Raw genomic sequence first — 21,414 nt, 5'->3', positions numbered from 1 at the left:
TGGGAGACAGAATTACTGCATCGCATAGGTGGACCCTCTGTCATCAGATGTATTTTATGCAGAATTATATTTAGATTATATTATGTAATTATTGCATATCAAAGTCAATGTACCTAAAACTTAGATCCTGTCACACCTTCCTTGAGAATTTTCAATGGTTTTCCATTGTATCTAAATGGAATTCAAATGAAATACTGCAATGAGGGTCTAGAAGATCTACTGACCTGGTCCCTATCAATCTTTCCACTGCGCGCTGGCATACTGTTTTCCTTCAGATGGCCACCGATCCCAAGATCTCTCCAACCCCCAGGCCTTGGCCATGCTCTCACTTCTTGTCCCTATTCTTCATGAGGCAGCTCTTCTAATCATCCAAGTCTCCGCTGTAACACATTGACAGGGCTCATCTCTTTCCAACCCATCAGACATACCTGTTTCATTATTTCAAAGCACATGTCACAGCTACACCATGGGGATTTTAGAAGCGGTCTCCTTCTCCCCTTAAAGTAAGCTCTCCAACCTTAGGAACCATGTTTATCTTATTTACTATTTTATCCCCTGGGGCATGTGTAGGTACTGGCATATAGTAGATGCTCAATAAATCATTATTGACTATTAAATAAAGAAGGAGTCATATTCCAATTCATGTCTACCAAGCTTTTATCCAACCCCAAAGTCCAATTCAAACATTCTTCTCCATTCCCATCTTTGTTCTTCCCCTTTCCATAAAGTCCCGCCTGAGCTTCTCACCTTTCAGTGAAACAAGGCACATAAAGTGCCAGAGACAGGCCTGGAACACAGTGGCTTCTCGATAAATACAGCTGTCATTAGTATTACGTGTTCTCTTCTCCCAGGGCATTTCTGTAGCTGGCTCCCAAATGCCGGTTTTTCCCGCTCCACTTTCGTGATTTCTCCCACATCCCTGTACCACCTGTCCTACTTTTGCTGTAATGTATTCTTTATTGGACACATCTTCCTTCTTAATTTTTTTTTTAATTTCTAGAAATCTAAAGCCCATTTCACTGATCACAAAGGGGAAAACCATAAAAATTAACACAATGAAAACAAAACAATATGCTGTTCTCTTCTCTAAAAAGGGGGATTAAGCACTGTTAATAGATGTCACAACACTAAAGGGAGCCTTCACCCATGACACAATCAGGACTGAAAACGTCTGAATGACCTCCTTACTCTGTGATTCGTTATTAAAGCCGTAACTGTGTCCACCTAAAATCGCTCCGCCTACCATTCAGACCATTCTGTCTTTGTATCATCATTAGAATTTTTTACTTGGCACTTATTACTACCTACCTTGACTGGTTAATTATTCTTTTATATCTATAACTCATCCCACTGTCTTCATTCTCTGTATATCCTCCATGGATCTTAGGTGGACACCTTATACAGAATGTATGCTTAATACAGTCTCAACGGAGTCTAATACTTAGAGCTTTGAACCAACTGGATCAGAAGAAATTATTCTTCCAAACTTCAACATATTTTAAAAAGAGGTAAGTGAGAAAGGGGATGAAGGAGTTTTTCTGGTCCCCCTTCCCTCTGCCCTGTGGGCTTCCCATCGATATGTACCTAAACTACCTCATGCAGGCCACTGCAGCTGAACATCAAGCATGCCCTTTTGACTATGCGAACTACATTCAACAGGGAAGAGGGCCCGATAGAGGCAAAGTATACCTTTCATGCCGTGAATACACCAGAAGCCAACACTCTAATTCATGAGTAAAATAAAGGCCCAAGAAAACCAGAAAAAAACTGGATGTGTGATTTATTATACTTAAGATTGGTTTATAAGGCTTAAATATGTCTGTTATAATTAACAGTAAATAAATGCAACTTTACAAAATCAGTATTTCAATACAGTACAGGGCTACATGTAGTAACTGTGCATTGGAAAATTAGTATTTCTTCCATGCAAATCTCAAAGCTGCAGCATCACTTAGAAGCTCCCACTAAAAACACGAGCTGCAGTATTTATTACAAGCTCTACGCAGAGCACAGGCTACCTAGATCAAGCATTAGAGAAAAACAGTGGAGTCATTCAGGCATAATATGTCAGATTTGGTACAGGATTAAAATACTAACATTTTTAAATGTCCTGGTTTCAAATTAATAAATACAAACACAATATAAAAATATACACCGGTTGACAAGACGGCCCTGCAGAGGAGCAGAAAGTTAAATCTCACTCTCGTACGTATGCAGGTATGTCTTTAGTGCCAGAACTTCCGAGTAGCTGCGGCTGGTCTTTCGGAAGAAATCCAGGCTGGTGAGATGTTCTATGTCTCGCACGCGAGCTGTGTGCATCTTGATGAGGTCTTCTACCCACCTCGACTCATCCTCTGAGCTCTGCAATGGAAACGGAACGCAGTCGGAGTCAGAATTTTCCGGAGGAGGTTCTCCACACGGTCAGTTTGCTCCACGTCCACGAATGACCTTGACGCACTCCTGCACCCAGGGCCAAGGTGTGCGGCTCCTTCCTGACCTCCCCGCCACTCTACCGCATTCCTATCAGTAACACGCCACAAATGCCTGCCCTTGGCTGCAAGCATTTTCAACAGCAATTAGCTGCACTAAATAAATAAGACATGTGGTGTGAAAGGGCGTTTGATTCAATGAGTTCTCAGACCATAAATCAAAATTAGGAAAACCAAAGGTCTTGGAGAACTCAGTAATTTGTTCCTTTTCCCTGCTGTCAAATTACAGCACTGAGCCCAGAGCACAAGTAACTTGGAATGCTCTTTTGCTTCCCCAAGGGAAGTGAAGAGCGTGCCAATGCACAAAATCATGTGTGTGCATCCCTCGTCTTTCAGAAGACCCTGCTATGCCAACTACGTCATCTGTTTGATTGCAATGAATTGACAGCTGAATATGAGTTTGACTTGAGGCGGCTTAATTGACACACCTGGCACTTTGGGGCCCAAGAGACTTGGGTGGCAATTGTGGCTCTACCACTTTCCAGCTATGAGACTTTGGTCAAGCTAGTTGACCTCTGTAGGCCTCAGTTTCTCCATTGGTTCACAAAGATAATAATGCTTAGCTCGGCAGCTCCCTGGGAGGTAAGAAGGAGGAGTTCCAGGGGAGGGTAAGGTACGAGAGCATGGAAACATCATGGAAAAAAGAAAGAAAATCTCTGTCTTGGCTACTTGCCAACCACTGCCTCATCAGCACACATTCAAGATGAAGTTCATCAGATTAGATGTCCCACCCCAATCAAGTTATTTCACATCCAGGTTGAAACTAAAAAGCAATTCAGGAGAAGCAGTCCTTACATTTTAAAAATAACTTCTTTCACTTTGGAAGGAAGTCAAGAGCAAGAATATCTGAGAGCTCAGAGAATTATAGAGCAATGCCTACCTTCATTAGTAGACATGAAGCAGGAGGACCTTCCCAAATAATTTCACTCCCAAATGCCCCTGCAATTGCAATGGCTCCCAAGAGTCTTTCACAAGTTGAAGGATGGCCGCATGTCCCAGGGCTGAGGACGCTCAGACACGCCCTCACCCAACACTTTCACCACTAGTGCTCTCAATGAACCAAAGCCCAAGAACCTGCAATGGGTTTTCTCGGAAAGCTCCAACCCACACAGACCTGGACAGGGAGCTACAGCAGCTTGTGCCAGTGCTAAATATGGACCACGAGGGTGTTGGTTCAGGAAACTGATGCCTGGCCATCCCAGGCAAAATGAAGAAATAGGAAGAAATTGCTTTGCACACTGGGGAAGTAAGGACTTTAACCCTCCATGCCCCACCCTCCTAACCCAAGCTAACCAAGATCTCTGGGATTCACAGGAAAGGAAAGATCTAAATATAACTCTACCCACAATGGTACTGACCAATCCTCAGTGTGACCATATAATTAACAAAGTAGGAGGTCTCCAAACCCTGCAGGACCCCCTCAGAGTAAGCAGAGTTAGCATGAAGCTATATTTTGGGAGAATTTTCATATTCAATTCATTTATTTGATTTTCAATGGTCGCTAAGTATACTTTTTCCCTTGAAAATGTGGTCATCCGATTGCATGGACAAGGGGTGCAAAAGTTTTTTTTATTAAATAATGGCCAGCAGGGAGTATAAAAATTCAGGGGGGAAACCTGTCGTTCGCTGTTTCTCTCCTTGGGAAGTGATTTGCCCAATTCATGCAAGAGATATTTTCATCTGGTTCTCACCTGCTGAAATCTAGCCCCCAAGCAATTATTAGGAAATACTAGCTATGCTGCACATGGAAAAAAAAATGTCTTCTACATGAAGTTAGCTGGCGATCCACAGAAGCATTTGCTGAGGGAGACTCTGGTGTGAAATGCAAAACTAATAAAATTCAAATTAAAGGTCATGTGCACCAACAGAGGGAAGAAGGAAAGGAAATACTTTAAGAATAAATAACTCAGAACATTAATGCAACCAAAAGCACAATCCATGAATTTGCTTATTGTCTCTATTACTATGAAAATTTGCTGTTTGGCTGCCTTTTCTCCCTGACTTTATCCCAACTGAGTTTGTGAATGCAAGCTCTGACAGTTTTAAAGTGACCGTCAAAGCAAGGGCAGGATTCTATGTGGATAAGGAGTTCTTCCAAGAGAAGGTTGCTGGCCATGAACTCCACAAGAAACACCTCTCAGCTCTATGCAGAATCAGCAATCAGGAAGGAGAGAAAGACCTATCAGGACATTAGGGGATTTCATTTGTCAGATGAAAAATTTGTGGCAGCTCAATGGACTGCTTTGACCTGAATTTAGAATAACATTTTAAAATTCTCCCATCACCAAATTCCCCTAATGACAGAGCAACTTGAACATGTATTCCCTAGAAACTTAGGTATACCTTAGATGACTTATTATGAGTCTGAAATGTTCTTTGTAGTCTCCCTTTCATCTTAAAAATGCATGGCAATTTTAAATTTCACTCCATAACATGGGTGTTTTCTGTTTTGCAAAAATTTTACATCCCCACCACAAGTTGTTAGTGAATCTAAAGTTCAAATAAAGTGTATCATGTTATACAGAGACATGTTATACTCTTCTGGTGCACCATTAGCTACTCTTATGGTTATAACCCATCGAAATTGAGAAGGTCAAGCCAATCAGTTGATGACAACTCACCTCTCTTCCAGTTCCCTTGCTTCTCCACCTCCCATCCAATTACTTATAAGATCGTAATGATCCTTCTGGTATAATACCACTGCCTTCCACCCTTCTCTTCCAATTTCCAAGACCACAACCTCATTTCAAGTTGTTACCTCAATCCCAGGAAGGGAATCTTGCCAAAGGTCACTGAGCACCATGCTTGGCCAGCTTCAATTCAAATTTACCTCCCTAAAGCAGAGCTTACAAAATTGCTCTTATGCTCAAACATTTCCGTGGCTTTTTAATGCCTGTGCAGTAAGAAAAACTCCTTAGTGGTCCCATGGTTCCACTATGGAAATCTGATAAACTGGAAAGAGGATGGGTTTTTGGAGTGAGAGGCCTTGAATCCAAAGCTCTGCTCTCCTACTGACTAACCAGGTAACCAGCTCACGTACCTTTCATTTACTAGCTATAGGTTTCTCAGTAGCTAAGAAAAGGCGGTCAGGGAGAGCATACACACCTGCCTCATAGGGTAACTGGAGAATCGGAAGTAATACATGTAAAGGACCTGCAGAGTACTTGGATGGTCACAGGTATGCAATAAATGGTAAGAGCTACTATTGCTGCTACTGTGACTACTATTACAATTTTTTTAATTTTAAATTTGATTTCAAGCAAGTTTTAAAACCGTTTCCAAATTGCCAGTTATAAAAACAGCCTTGAGGACATAAAGCACAGTATAGGGAATACAGTCCACAACACTTCGATAACCAGGCACGGTGCCAGCCGGGTACTAGATTTATCGGGGTGAGCACTTCGTCAGCTGTATAAATATCTCATCGCTATGTTGTGCACCTGAAACTAATATACTATGGAATGTCAACTGTCATTGAAAAGAGTTTTTTTTAAATCCTACCTCCCACTATTACTCTCATTTCCGATATTCTGGCCAAACTTAATTAGCTTTCTGGGCCATATTTAAATTTCTTTTTTTCCTGCATCTCTTACTTTGCTTTGGATATTCATAGCCCAATCTTCTCTTATACTTGAAACCATTGTCCAAGAGCCGAGCTGACCGTGAAGCCGATGATCTCTATTGAAGTGGCAGTTTGCCTTTTAATGTAGCAATTTCTGTGCCTGTTTCATTGGCTCCCCCCACTGAAGGCTGCCTAGAGTCGTGAGTATGTTTTTCCCAGAGTCCCTTACACAAGCTAGGGGTTTGACTTGGGCTTGTTGACTAAAAATCCTCTTCAGTAGATTTTATCCCTGCTCCTTTTATTACATGAAACAAAAGCATCAAGACTATCACTTCTAAAATCACCCTTGGAGGGCAGACACTCAACTATATTAGCGAGACCTGGAATGACCCGTGACTTGTCCCTGAGTGCAGAATTAGTTCGGGGCCAGGAGCACGCGGCATGGCTCCTGTCTGCCTGTCTGGGAGTTTTCATCCTGCTGTCCTGCCTCCATGTTCAAACGAGAGAATCAGGAGTCATCTGTGCTATTTGAGAATGGAGTCACCTACCTTCATAACCAGAAGCAAATGAACTCTATTTGGAAAGTATATGTTCCCCTGTGTGTGCATTTTAAAAAATGTTTTTATTACAAAAATTCTCAAACATCCACAGAAATAGAGAGAATAATATGATAAGCTCCTGCAAACTCTTACCAAGTTTCAATAATTATCAAAATCTTGCTACTTTCCTCTTTCTTTTTATAAAATCTATAAGCCTTTTCCAAAACATTTGGGCACTTTTCTCATTTGTCAAACTCAAACACATAAATAGAAGTACATTAAATGCAAACACACACATCAACCCACACTCTAACATTGAAAAATAAAAAGCCATTGGAACACACAGTTCCCAAGTGTTAGGCAGAGTTTTGCTTGGGTCCTTCCTTCTTTCCATTTGCTTGTATAGTCCAAATGTTTTATATAATAAGCGTGTTCTAGTTCAACAGGGGGGGCATAAATTGGGAAGTAAAGATGAATTCTGTAAGCACATCTTAAAGGCTCTCTTTGAACTCACATTGCAGCTCTCATCGTTGTCGGGTCTGTGAGGAAGGATGAACGAGGAGACGGAGAGGGGGCCGTCACACTTGTCCGCAGGCTGCGTAAAGTCCAGGCAGCTGGTGAGGATGCTGTAGTAGTGAGTTGGAACAGGAATGGAACTGCCTTCCACGTACCTGAGACAGGAAGGTAATTACAACTGATGTAGTAGCTTTCCCTTTGAAGTGGTGACCAGTGAATATTGCCTAGGCCACTAAAATCAATTCCCACTCAACTGAATCATTTTTCTCTTCTAAGCACTAGCCAACTTCTTTATCTTTGAACATAATGTTTTTGCTGCCTGGACTCCAACCTCTCTCTCAACCTGGCAGAGTAAATAAGATATTCCAGGAAAAGAAAACAGCTTGAATCCAGACTTGGCCGCTGGACATAGATCAATGTAGCAGAAATGTAAGGCTGGATGAGTCAATAAATTCCAAATTATGGAGAGTTCTGAGGGCCAAGTTGTGGAGTTCGGATGTTATCCTTTAGGAAATGATACTCCACCAAAGGTTTCTGTGCAAGGGGCTGTCACCGTGAAATCCACGTTTCAGGGGGATAACTTTCAGAGTTGTATAAAATAAGCCAGAGAGAGGAGACACTGAAGCTAGGGGAATAATAGCCCTTTCAAGCCACAGTAAAATCCTGAACTGGGTGCAGAGAAGTTGCTTATTAAGGAAAATACTAAGGATTGAGAGCTAGTGGTAAGCCTAGGGGTATAAAAGCATCTTTTCCAGCAGAACAAAGTACAGAAATTCCTTACCTGGTGTTGTGTTATCTTAATTTTGATCATTTTCAAAATATCAAAATTATGATTAAACTGATAACATAATTGGCTAAAAACTATAACAAAACTATAAAAACTATAGCAATAAATTAATGTGCAGTTATAAAATTTATCTTATTAATAACTGGAAAGGAAGTAAGATAACTTCTATGTTATTGGTTATTTATATGAAAAAACAGCATTTTCTCTAATCTATAAATCACGATTAAACCATTTTATGTTCTGCGCTGCCCTGTCTCATGTGTCTAAAATTAAATTATTCGTATCTTCTTGCCTTCTCCACCAGACTTAAGTTTCCTGTAAGCAGAGTTTTCTTATCCTATTATATAACATCCCAGAGAGGGATAGAAACTAGAGTCAATGAAAGTCTATATGCCATTTCCTACCGAGATGGACTAATTCCGAAAATCTAAGGGATTCTGAAAGTCCCCCCAAATCATGAAGATAAGTGAAAATTATCTTCCCACAGATGAGTTATTATAGAATAAATGACAAAAAATTTAAATCTTTTGATATATTTTCTTCCCTGCAGTGGAAAAGTGCATCTATTTACCACAAAATCCAATTCCATTCCAACCGCCAATGCCATGCTTACTCAAAGGGCCAAAAGGACTGAAGAAATCACAAGGAGATTCAAAGAGCAAAAGATTTAAGGGGTGTCAGCTCTTTTCTAGTACATAAATCTTTGAAAACTAGTGTTGAGTGACACACTGGAATTTTAAAAAACACGCCCTCAGTGACAAGGAAGAGCTTACTGTTTGATTTTGTCCTGCGTGTCATGCAAGCCATCAAAGTCATAGTCAAAAATGGGTCCACTTATCACGTTAATTCCATTCCTTTCGGAAGCGTATTTCTTCACCAACACCCTCTGGAAATAATTCCAAACCCCTGTGCAAAGACAAAATCAGTTCTTCGTGAATAAACCTCCTCGCTTTGGCTAAATTCTCTCTAGAGTGCCTTGTACAAGCCAAATATCACAAGCCAAGAGACAATAGAGCTGTTGATTCTTGAGAAGAATCCATCCTAAAGCATTGGCTGTGCGTGTATCACTTATGGACCAGCAAAGAGGAAGCTATGGAAACATTGGCAGGGAGTCATCCCTAGCCCAATCATTCATAGAAGGACTTGCAGGTGAAGTGGTTACTGACTTGAGATTTGAAGGACAAATGGGTGTTTACTAGGCAATGAGATGGAGACAGAACACTCCAGGCAGAGGGGATAGTATGTACAAAAGAGGAAATACAGTATTTGTGAGAAATTGAAAAAGGGCTTTAATCTCCTTTTTAATCTTTCATGATCTCACAGATATGTTAGTTCCCCAGTTTGTGTCTCTAGCCCCTGACAGAGCTCCAGACATGCTACCAGGCCACTCATCTCACAGTCCACTTGAATACCTAGAAATCATATGGAGCAAAAATTCATCCAAACAGAATGCTGGATCTTCCTTCCCCATCTTGCTCCAGCTTTTGGCTCCTCCATCATATAATGGCACTCACATTCACCCAGATGTTCAGGTCAAAACCCTCAGGGTCATCCCTGGCTTCTCTCCTGACTTCATAAGTATGTGAACAAGTCCTGTCAGTGCCACCTCCAAGACACACCCCAGTCATCCAATCCAACCACTTCTCACCATTCTCACTGCATCTGCCCTGGTCTGAGTTACTACCCTCTCTGCAACAAACTACTACAGAAGACTCCTTCAGGGACTCTTGGTAAGAGCCTCTAGGTCCCTGTAGCCCATTCTCCATATAAATGGATCCTTTCACACCACAAATCAGAATGTATCACACACTCCATCCAACACCCATTTTTAAGAGTTTTTAAAATTTTTTATTATTGACTTTTAGAGAGAGAGGAAGAGAGAGAGAGAGGGAGGGCGGGAGGGGGAGAGAGAGAGAGAGAGAGAGAGATGGACTTGTTGTTCCACTTATTAATGCATTCATGGGTTTATTCTTGTAGGTGCCCTGACCAGAGATCAAACCCACAACCTTGGCATATTGGACAACGCTCTAACCAACTGAACTACCAGGCCAGGGCCCAGCACCCATTTCTAACACTCTAGATGATTTCTTACTGTATATAATAAGAATAAAATCTCAACTTTCCACTGTGGCCCCCGCCTACCTTCTTGGCTATACTTCCTACCCCTTTCCCCTCAGGTTCATGGCTTTCTTCCTGTCCCCAACCTGGCCAACTTGTTTCCCACTAAACTTTTGCATTTGCTATTCCTTTTGCCTGGACAACTCCTTCCCTGATATGTACAAGTCAGGTTTCTTCTCCATCACTCATTTGTCTATTTCAAGGTCACCCACTATAGAGGACTTAATTGTCCATTCCAGCTCCATTTTGCCGTTACAACCAATCCGGGGGGCAGGAAAGGAGCTGAATGAAAAAAAAGGAGAAAAGCAAAAGAGAATAACAGAAGAAAGGCAAACAATGAGTTGGTTCTGAAAAGTTAGATTCCACTCACTGCACTCTGTTCTCCATGGGGGTGATGAGGCGTGGGTGTTATTCCTTCTTACCTCCCCCTATTCAAAAGCACTTGGCCATTTTCTCATAGCACCTCAACTGCTTTTGAGACCTCCCAACAGTCCACTCTGAGTGAGAATGAGCAGGTCCCCAGAGCCAAAACACTATAGGTAAGTATTTGCCATAAAGAAAGGAGGGCAGTGGGACAGACATTCAAATGCTAACTGAAGCTACTAGAGAGGCAAGAAGGGAGAGGAATAACAATGAGAACAATTGAGAGGCCAACTGCGCAGAAATGTGGCTGAGAAAAAAGCGCTCCCCAGCACAGAACGGTGAGCCCCCTGTGAATGGCCTCGTGCGGTGCCAGCCTCAGGGTGGCACCGAGTGTTTCCTTTACTACCACTTGGTCAAAGAGGCATCGGTAAGAATAAAGAAACCCAGGAAACCCCGATTCCTGGAAATTAAATGAAGCTGCACATTATGACAAATGTATCGATGTGGGTTTCCAAAACATTCCTCAGTCGGACCTGAGAACAAACCAAGAAACCTTTTAAGAGCATACTTTAATTTTTCATTCATAAGCATGGTTTCCACCTTTGAATAAACCTTCATTTACTAACCTAGGACATAAAATAAACATTTGTTTTTCTCTAAACCATCTTAGCCATTTCACCAATGTTAAGTTGGGGAGGTTTGCCACTGTAGATGATACTCTACAGTCATTTGTCCCTGTGAGTCCTATTTTGAGACTTTATTTCAGCCCTGAGAGTCCTGTAACACAGCCCAGTGCAGGAGCAGGTAGAGATGCTTCCTACTCCCAAGCAGGTAGAGATGCCTTCTTTTCCCACCTTTCCTGTAGGCATACAGGTCTGCTCACTGTAAATGAACTAAGCAGAGGTAAGAGCTACTCCACAGTGTTTGCTCTATGTTTAAATACATGGATGGATGAGTAACTGGATGGATAAATGGGTGAACGAATGAATTCTTTGTTATCAGAAATAGAAATGGGATTGTTTTGGATAATTAACATTGGATAATTAAGTCATAAATCTATGTATAAACCATAGAGGTCATGCAATCCAATCATTTAATTTTGCAAATGAGAGGTTAAACAGCATTCCCGTGATCACCCTCCTGGGACTAGAGCCCAGTTTCTGGCCCAGGGCTTCTTCTGCTTGTATCAGTCATAGCATCACTACCATCCACAGATATTTACGTCACGTACAGAGAAATAAGGAGTGTTCAGAGAAACTAAGATCATCTGCAGAGCTCTAAAGACATCTGGATCTAATCCTCTGATGATTCAGGAGACAAGCTCGTACTGGGTTTCAGGGTCAGTGTTCAGAATACATCATCGCCGCCATCCGGAGGGAGAGAGGCACTAGTGGCTTTCACTGGAACATTCGATAAATAAATGTAGATGCTGTTAAGTGTCAAGTGGCCTCCAAAATACAGAGAAGCCCCTTTGTCACCAGTCATATAATGAGCACGGAAGTAGAAAGAACACCAGATTTAAAGGAAAACACAAACTGGGTTTAGTTCAGCTTCTACCACATGATCTGGGTCCTCACTTGTGTTTCAATTTCTTAGCTGTAAACAATGGATAAAGAATCTGCCTGCCTCTGTTACAGATTCATGCTTTGGATTAAAGCTAGAAAATTTACATGAAAGGTATTCAAAATTTATAAAGGCTAAATGCAAGAAGTAATGTAGAATTAGAAACTTTAAGTGGTAAATTTAGAAATTTTTTAATAAGTAACAGTTTATGAGATAAATATTGGACTTACGTTTGAAAGCAGGATACATTGGAACCATATTGGTTACAAGGAATGTATCATATTTAGCTTCTGGTGAAGAGCTCAGATCTAAACATGAGAAAAACAAACAGTCTCCATTATTTATCAAAATCTGTATCAATTTTCTTTCAAATGTCTTCTAAATGGTCCAAATACCCTGAAGGGGAAGGATCTACTCCCTTGTTACTCAATCCTTCCTTTATATAGAAGTTCCTACTTCTTCTCTTACTCAGTCTCTTTCATTTACTCAATCATTCTCTCAAAAAAATTTTTATTCAGTCTTGGGTCTACTAAATATTATGTAAAGAAGTCCTTGATTTCACTACTGTAATTTAGACTTTAAAAAAAATTCATCAGGGTAATGAGAAAGTAATTAAAGGGCTTCACGTATTCTTAAGAGATCACCTCCACGACATTATTTAAATAATGACGTCTTAATGATTTACTCTTTCACTTTTAGATTCTCATTAAATGATATAAGGGAGCACACACACTACCCCCTTGCCCTTTAGAATTCCTCTGGAGAACAGGATTTGTGAAAGCTGGTCTCTTCCCCGGCCCATTTTGGAAGGATCCCATAGAAGTTCCTATGTTCCATCTCGGGAGCAGCTCTCCTGAAGAAAGCCTGAAAACCACTGAAGCCTTGAATGCCAAGGTGCTCACTCCAGGCTCCACAGAATTATATCCCTCTGGAACGGGCAGAGGCTGATACTCTGTAACTTACAAGGAGGGAAGAGGAATCCGTAAGACATCTGTTTATCATTTTTGTAGGCCAAACAGCTCTGGCTGAAACTCGGAGAGACACGAACATCAGGGCGGACGCAGTTGGTCAAGTGCTCGGGGATGCCAGAGACCTCAGCCTGCGTGGTGAGTCAGAGGTGCTCAGTAATGCCTTCACAGGGAGAGCATCACACCAACAGTGAAATACTGAAACCAGACCGTTCTGTTACAGCGGGAACCAAACCCCTCTAGCTTTGACCATAGCTCAAGTTTTGATCTTTTTGACTCCTTAAAAAATAGAGAAGGACCTCAGCTTTTAAATACAGTAAACCAGTAATGTTCAAACTCTTAACGTTTTAGCAGCAGAACTCCCTTGATAAAGCCTTGAGTAAGACAATAAATAAAGCAGGCATCCCACTGTTGAAATAATAAATAAGATGCCACAGAAGACACCTAAAAACTAACACTCTGGGAAATAATAGAGACTTGCTCTCTCTAAAACCAAAACTGCGTAGACATACTGCTTGTCCCAGAGCGTGCCTACATGGACACAGTTTAAATTAGCAAGAAGCTGCGTGTGGGGTGGTGGAAGGATTCATCTCTATTGAGAAATTAAAAACATATTGTCGACTGCCAAATAAATGTTTCTAATTCTTGATATAAACTTATCTCAACTTCATCAAAACTGAAACTCCACAATCAAACTTTTATTAAAAAACAAACAGGATGCTGCTCTGGCTGATGTGACTCAGTGGATTGAGCGCCAGCCTGTGAACCAAAGTATCGCAGCTTGGATTCCCAGTCAGGGCACGTGCCTGGGTTGTAGGCCAGGACCCCAGTAAGGGGCACACAAAAGGCAACCAGACATTGATGTTGTTCTCCTTCTCTTTTTCCCTCTCTTCTTCCTCTCTCTCTAAAAATAAATAAATAAATAAATCTTAAAAAAAAAAAAAAAAACAGGATGCTGATAGTGGAAGAAGCTGTATGTGTTTGGGGACAGAGTGTGAGTATATGGGAATTCTGTGTCTTTTCCACTTCACTTTTGCTATAAGCCTAAAGCTGTTCTAAAAAAATAAAATCTATTAAAACAAACAAATCTTGATGACTTCTGGAACTACTGGGCAATAACAAGCAGAGTGGAAAAAAACCACAAATAATTAGTTTGCCCCCTTTGACATTGAACATATTACCACAAAGCTAGTAGAACATTGCATCACGTCTAGTTCTAAATATCTTGCAATACACCCCACACAGGACTTTCTCCATCAGAAACAACTAAAATCTTTTCTAAGATGAAATTCTGTTATGCAAGCAATTATTATATGAATGCAAAGGCATGTGATCACATGAAGGTTTTCACAGAACCCCATTTTCTCAGTGACCTGTTTGGAAACAGTGTATGATGTCCAGAGTGGCATTTGGAATATCTCGCTGTAACCGCTTTCAAAATCAGTATGATACAAGATATCATATCTAGTCCGATACAGCACCGCAGGCCGTCCATAGAGGAGGTGTCTCTCTAGGAAAGAAAAAATAAACTGTATGAAACACAAAGTAAACTTTACATCAAACGTTAAAGAAACATTGGAAGAGAGTCCAGTTGTCCAAAATATGTGGGCTGACTTATTAATGACATAGAGCTCCTTCTCCTTAATGCAATCAAGTTCATTTTCCTAACACTTTTGTGGTTTATCTGATCACCTCAGCATGTGGGTCAAGGCTTACAATGATCAAAACTATGATGCAAATGCCGTACTTATTTTAATGCTTTCTTTTCGGCTGTAAAGAATTCTAATCTGTAGAGGAAGGAAACGTGGTTAGCAAATTGCCAAATGATTCTGCTGAACAAGCAGTCAGTAGAATTGTTTTTTGTGGAATTAACTCCCTGGGCCCCTGAAAAGATTCATCAAATTCCCCAGTGATTTAATTAAGAGGAAGGCACCCTTTGATCATCAGTTGCAAACAGCAACTCAAATGCGCATTGTTTCAGCATACACAGTGAGTAGTAATGAGCATTTAAAGTAAGCAGCTTTGTCACAGGGAGGAAAACTCTTTCGGTAAGAACTTAAAGAAACATGTAGAGATGAAATCAGTGAGCATTCCAGAGCATCCTTTAAATCCAGAAGAAGGAGGCCGTCAGTTACTGACGAACTCTGTTAAGACCACAGAACGTAGGTTCAGAACTCCGAGGGAAAGCTGCTCTGTGAGGAAACAGTAAGGTCTGAAATCTTACTTTTGTAGGATGGAGAGACAGGCGTTTAGTGTGCCGACTCTCATTCCACACCCGCAATAACCGCCTGGAGCTCGATCTGCCCAGTTTGGATGGGCTAAAGTCAGAACTCCCATAGATTCTTGGAAATTAGGGCCTTACAGACCAAAATATTTAAAGATTGAGGTATTGAGTTTTAGGCAATTCACAATTCCCTAAGTGATCATCAAAAAAAAATTTATGATTATTTTTATTAGAGAAAATCAGCTCTGGCAATCCCTTGTTAAATTATTTATACATGTTGCTTTAATTAAAGTGTTACCCATCTATGCAAGTGACAGAGGAAACTCTTCGTAGAATACTTTGCGAGACCCTCCCCAAGGAGAACTGCTGACTTGAGGCAAAGCCATCTGCAGTGTCACAGCACAAGCCTGTTCGGGGTAGTTTGGTTTCAGCGCTGCACTGAATGTGGAAGCCTTGGCTAAGCTGCCAAATTCGGGGACCCACGTCTTAGAACATGACATGACAGTACTGTACAAATGAAATGTGACCCACAAAAAGTAGCCAGCAAATCATAACTTGGAGGGAGTGAACCAAGTCAGACTTTCCTTCAAAACTCAAACCAAACCTTTCCTAGGTTCAAAATTTCCATTAACGTTTTCCTTGTTTTCATTTTTGTTGCCTCTGAATTTCCTTGTTTCAGCTGGAAGCAGAAGTATCAAAATTCTTTGAGACGCTTTTCTCTTTTTATCATTCGTGTTTTAATGCTTATCAAACAAACACATTCTTCTGGATTCCAGTGCAAACCTTGCCCGCAGTCTGTCCCATTAAGGGACTGCAGCAGCCACGTTTCTCTCTGCAGCACCCCTCCAAACAACAGTTTTGGACAATCGATAGACTCCACCAGCTCTGGCTCCCCCTCCAGCCCTCCTCATTTATTGGCATTTCTCAACATAACCCTCCATTCCAAGAAGGCTGATTTGTTTACAATGCTCAGCTCGTAAGCATTAGGAACTCCATGCTTTTATCCATGTGATTCCCTTTCTCTCTCCCAGGAATAACTTCTCCACCAATCCTATCACCTATCTACCTTCAAATTTTTCATTGTTGTACCCCCTCATCAAACGTTTACTGAGTACTTTCTTTGTGCCAAACCGTGGGCTGTAGCATAGAGACACTAGGCAGAGATAATTAAGATAGAGCTCTTGCCCTCAAAAGGCTCACGGTTCAAGGGGAGGGACCAAAATGGCACACTGTGTCAGGGATATCTACAGAGTGTAATGAGAGCACAGAGCATGATGAATGTCACAGATGACGGTGAGGTGGCATCAGTACAATCCTCACAAAACACAGGAAGCTCAGCCAGGTGGACCCCTCCGCCCTGGTTTCTGCCTGCTGCTCTGGCATAATTGTCAATAGTGCCTCTTTTCACACCCAAAATTGGGTGACAGATAATATGGTCACATAGCTCAGCCCTCATGGAAGAGACATGAGGAAGAGAAGGAAAGAGGGGACAAATGAGGAGGAAGCATCTTAAGATTCACTTTCTCGTGAAAGATTTCCCCAGTGAAGCTTCTGCATCTCTAGTCACTTTTCTGCTCTGCATGTAAAAAGACTCAGTTTTCTTCAGAATTGTGTGCTTCAGAGCTTCCAAGCTATGCACAAGTGGCACACGGCTAAAGCACAAATATACCATGCAGACTAACTTTTCTCAGTCACAAACTGGGCCCATGTGGCATGAAGAAACAATAATGTAGCCATTTCGACAGTTTCCTAAAACCCAACCAAGGTCCCCAACTGACCCAAAGGATCTCCTTGTGTCTTCCTGAAGCATAATCATTTCCTCTGCGAAAGAGATGAAACAGTCATTGCAGGAACAAATACAAACTTTAAAATCCAGGATCAGAATTCAGATTTTTCCTTTTCCAGTTTTTCAGGGTATCAAAGAACCAGAGTCGTGGTCACAGCCTGACTCTGTCCCTCTTTATGACATCTTGGGCAAGACCACCTTCTGTGCTTCTGTTTAACAAATGTCCCTCACCTGAACCACTGAGAGTGCACCCGAATCTCAGTCTTTGGACACATAAGCTCTTCATCTTGAGACCAGCTACCTGGAGACAAGCCTAAGAGCCTCTGCTTTCAAAATGTTTGTCGTGATTTCTTGACACGGATCTCATATAGTCCATGTCTCCCCAGGTTGGGTTCCTACTCCATGGAATTCTAGACAGAGCCTTCATCCCACACCCCAGTTCCCTGTTTACATCAGTCTCTGGCATTTTTGGTCCATGCCAAGGTTCTCCCCCAGGCACCACACTTGGCAAAACACTGTGAGTCAAGTCTTTTTTAAGTGGCGTGGACTTGCCTGGCGCTCGTTCTTTGTGTTGTCCACAGTTCGGCCGTCCAGACCCGAGTCTGTGTTTCTCCACCCGCCTCAGCTTCCTGACTCACGGTCTCACAGATTAGCTGGCTGATTCGGGAGCCACATGAAAACGTCTCCTTTTTGTTTTCTTAAAAACGTCCATTCCCACAATAAGGTTCTCTTACATTTAACCACAAAATCTGTACCCAAGATCTTTCTCTCTCCTACCTCTGTTCTCCTCCTTCGGTTTGCAAGTGCCTGCGGTCATTTACTACCACGTCCTCCTCCTGGGGGATTAGATTCAGTGCCTCTCTTTGTGTCCCCTTCTTTCTTACCTCAACACTTAAAGCACCACGCTGCAATTCATCAACTGGCTAAATCTCACAATAAAATACTTACAATAAGAGCAGAGATTTTCATCAGTTTTTTGCACCATTGTCTCTCTACCTCCAACAATGTCAACCACATACTATCTTCTTGATAAACATTTGTTGAATAAATATCTACTTGGTAAATATTTGCTGAATGCTTGTTTTACTTTTTAAATAAGTAGTTTAAATATTTATAGCAATAAATGTCTTTATAGTCATAACGAACAAGCTTTCTAATATGACCTGCCAAATATAACCCCAAGAAATAGACCAAGCAGATCATTATCACGTCCACTTAACTGAAGAGAAACTGGAGGTTCATGTTTGTGTAAGAAAATTCTGCTACATTGCAACACCCAGAGTCTAGGCCTCCACCGTCCCGGCTCATTGTTCCTCCCTTAGCGTTCTGAGCAGGCTCCGGTTGGATGCTGACTGCTGGGTTATTCTAATGGAGGGAAAATCACAAGGAAGATCCAGCTACTCCTGGGTAGGAGTTCTGCTTGAGTCATGCCTTCTGAAATGCGAATGAGGACGGCAACATGTATCAAAGCATCTAGCACTTCCGAAACAACTTCCAAACTCTTATTTTCACGGCATTCTCTCCTGACACAGTCTCTTTGTCCAATCCGTAGAATAAGAAGGATGTTTCACTTCATAAGAAGGAAAGGATAGGGCCTTCGGTGTCATATGGAACTAGAGTCAAAGCTCATCTCTTGACAGCTCTGTGATTCTGTACCTTACCCACCTGACTCGTAATTCACTGAGGTGTTGCACATCTGGAGACCAATATGTAAAGCCAGTCTTGACCCAAAGTAGTTGTAGTTATAGTAGTTATAGGGGTAGTGTTTTATCAAAGAAATATTGGTAGGTAGAGGTTATTAAAGTTCAATCTCTATTTCATCTGATTCACCTTGAATCCTACTACAAATGAGAAACAATCATACTAGATTTTGATTTCTTCCAAGTCTTCCCTAAAACACACGCAAGGATTCACGCATAGAAACACCTTAGCACAAGTAACATCTTCAGCCCAGCTAACGTCTCCGGAAAAAACAAAAACTAAGAAACATTCCAGAATTGAAAAGAATGACACAGGAGAGTCCCTGTCTAGTCATATTCAGTCTGTACTTTAAAGTCAACAGGAATTACTAGTGTTTAAGTCATTTTTCTCATCCAAATGAATTTTTATTGTGTGACAAAGAGCCAAACATATATAGGCATTAAAATGATTTTTAATCCCCTTTTCACAAAGATAATAGTGGATGTCAACCTGACTAAGAAAATATAAAGCATTTTTATAGCAATGTAAATACAGAAAGACTCAGATGAAAATAAGTGGTGCAATTATTCTCACAGTGAAGATCATACCTGTCTCGCGTGCCACAATCGCTTGCTATGAGAGATTTTAAATTTCCACTTTGTTCATTCACTCGTCCATTTATTCAATGTGTCAAAGAAATGAATGTTCATTGCACAGTAAGTTTGCCAAGACGTTACATACGTGTGAGTCAGAAACAGCAGCCATGCAATGAAGATCCAGAACCACATACCCAGAAATACCAAGGCTTTAGAGTAAGCAGCTTAGATCACTATTTTTAAAGATTACACATTTTTCTTCTTCATTTTAGTAAAGGGCTTGATTCTATAATAGTTTAAATATTTATAGGAAAATGTTTATAGCAAAATATTGCCTAAGGTTAATTTCATAGACCTTTTTTTGTTACTTCAAATACAACTCCTGGGCTGTTTCACTGCTGTTATGTACAGTTTTTTACATATGTGTTTTGTATAGATGTGTGAGTGTTTTTTATGGCCTATGATATTAAAATAGCCACATATGAATGTTACAAGTGGAATGAGCACAGCGCCTAGTTTATTCTGAAAAAAAAAATCAGCTACCTGCACGCCTGTTTAAAAATCTGGAATAAAAATAATAGAACTTTGCATTTGTATAGAACTTTAGGTCTGAAAAATGCCTAAAAGCCTGAACATGTAGTCAAAGATATGCAGAAAGGGAAGCAATTACTCCTGACACGCACATGAACTCACACACACCGTGACTCGAAGTCGGGAAGTTCTACTCCAGTGGAGCAGATACCAAATACTTGAGGGAGCGGACTTAGGGAACACCATAATGACCTGGAAGAGCTCTGATCAAGAAAGTGTCTCTTTGCAGCTGAAGAAATGACTCAGGTAGGATCCTTAAGACCAAGGACAAAGACCAAGAGACAGAGAGATGGAAAGAGACCAGAGAGCAAATGCTGAGGTTCATCCATATTCCAGACACTAAACAAGGAAATGCCTTGCACATAGTAAGGCAATGAAATGTAATTACTTTTATTTCATGTAATAGTTTTAAAGTCTCTCTTGTATCATCAAAGGCTATCCCAATAGGCCGTGAACAGACCCCGGTGATGGGCTTGCTATCAGGATCTTCCCCTGATACTTTCTGTCACCAATGTGAAGTCACATCTAGGTGACCGTTGGTGATGCAGCTGACAGAACCAGATGTTTCAGAGACATCTGTTCCCAGCCTAGGGCAAACACTCAACAAAGACCCACGCGGGTCCATGTCCATGACAGTATATGAGTTTTAAGTCTCAGTGATGTAAAATCGTCTTGAAATAAGACACTAGGGTTCACCTCCAAGCAGAGAATGGATATCATTTCTTGGTATAAATCACTAACAATAGGTCCTCCCAGCTATGAGAGGCTGACTCACCTAGAAGACGCCTGTTATTTTCATGCTCTGAAGTGTGAGGCCACTGTTTACGCTGAGTTGTGGGAATGGTTTAGCCACACTGCCACCAACAAAGTAAATGCAGATTCTTTTTCCCCCCGATGGAAATGTTTTAGTGCCAAGGAAGAGCTAGAGCTTGAATCAGCAAAAACATGGGAGTCAATTCGAAGTCATCATAATTCCCTGTTTCATGAGTGACTTTTACAAGAGAAACATCTCAGTATATTTGAAAAATTTGAATCATCAGCCTCTGCACCCCTGGACCCTGGCAATATTCCAAGGTTATTAGTTATAATGACACTTTAGTCCACTAGAGGGTAGATGTCAAACATTTCAAATCACTTCTACAGTTTGTGAAGGATGTGTGTACCTTCCGCCCACCAAGTCCTATCTTCAAAGCTGCGTTCATCCAATTACATGTCAAAGAGTCTGTGTGTTCTGCGATCAAAGGGAGAAGGTGGGGGGCGGGTGATGCAGAAAGGGAAGAAGAAAGAAGACGAAGATCTTTATAAAGAGGGAAAATAAGTAAATAAAATCTTCTACTGGTTTCCTTAACCTTTACTTAATCAGATTGGAAACAGCACATGTGATAAACAGAACCATATGCAAGCTAATAACTCAAGTACTGCTCTGGGGAGAAATCGACTCTGTGCCTCTTTACTGCGTGACGGGCTGCTGTGCTTGAGCCCTGTTTACTCTTTAATATACTTTTAGTCATCCCCTTGCTGTTATAAGATACTATCCCATCTACTGTAATAAATTGCACTGGAGCACTTCCCTCCTCTTCCAATTTCTTCTAATTTTCTCGAATTTCAAAACCAGATAAAAGAGCTTGTGGG

The 21,414-nt window shown here is 41.2% G+C and overlaps 1 protein-coding gene across 2 annotated transcripts in view; it reads right to left on the bottom strand.

Annotated features, from left to right (window-relative positions):
* Window positions 1-1,763: 1,763 nt before the first annotated feature.
* Window positions 1,764-21,414, bottom strand: part of ENPP2 (ectonucleotide pyrophosphatase/phosphodiesterase 2) — a 96,410-nt gene continuing 76,759 nt past the window's right edge. For both annotated transcript variants that reach the window (XM_024572063.4, XM_045181645.2), the window contains exons 20-25: window positions 14,279-14,415; window positions 12,901-13,036; window positions 12,168-12,245; window positions 8,667-8,799; window positions 7,105-7,261; window positions 1,764-2,361 (exon numbers count right to left, since the gene is read on the bottom strand). In XM_024572063.4, coding sequence (XP_024427831.2) covers window positions 2,191-2,361; window positions 7,105-7,261; window positions 8,667-8,799; window positions 12,168-12,245; window positions 12,901-13,036; window positions 14,279-14,415 — 812 coding nt within the window. In that variant the 3' untranslated portion in view covers window positions 1,764-2,190. The remainder of the gene's footprint in view (window positions 2,362-7,104; window positions 7,262-8,666; window positions 8,800-12,167; window positions 12,246-12,900; window positions 13,037-14,278; window positions 14,416-21,414) is intronic.

Source organism: Desmodus rotundus, chromosome 8, assembly GCF_022682495.2.
Source record: "Desmodus rotundus isolate HL8 chromosome 8, HLdesRot8A.1, whole genome shotgun sequence".
Lineage (NCBI taxonomy): Eukaryota > Metazoa > Chordata > Mammalia > Chiroptera > Phyllostomidae > Desmodus > Desmodus rotundus.
Note: the sequence above shows the minus strand (reverse complement) of the source record. Positions and strands in the feature narration are given on the sequence as shown.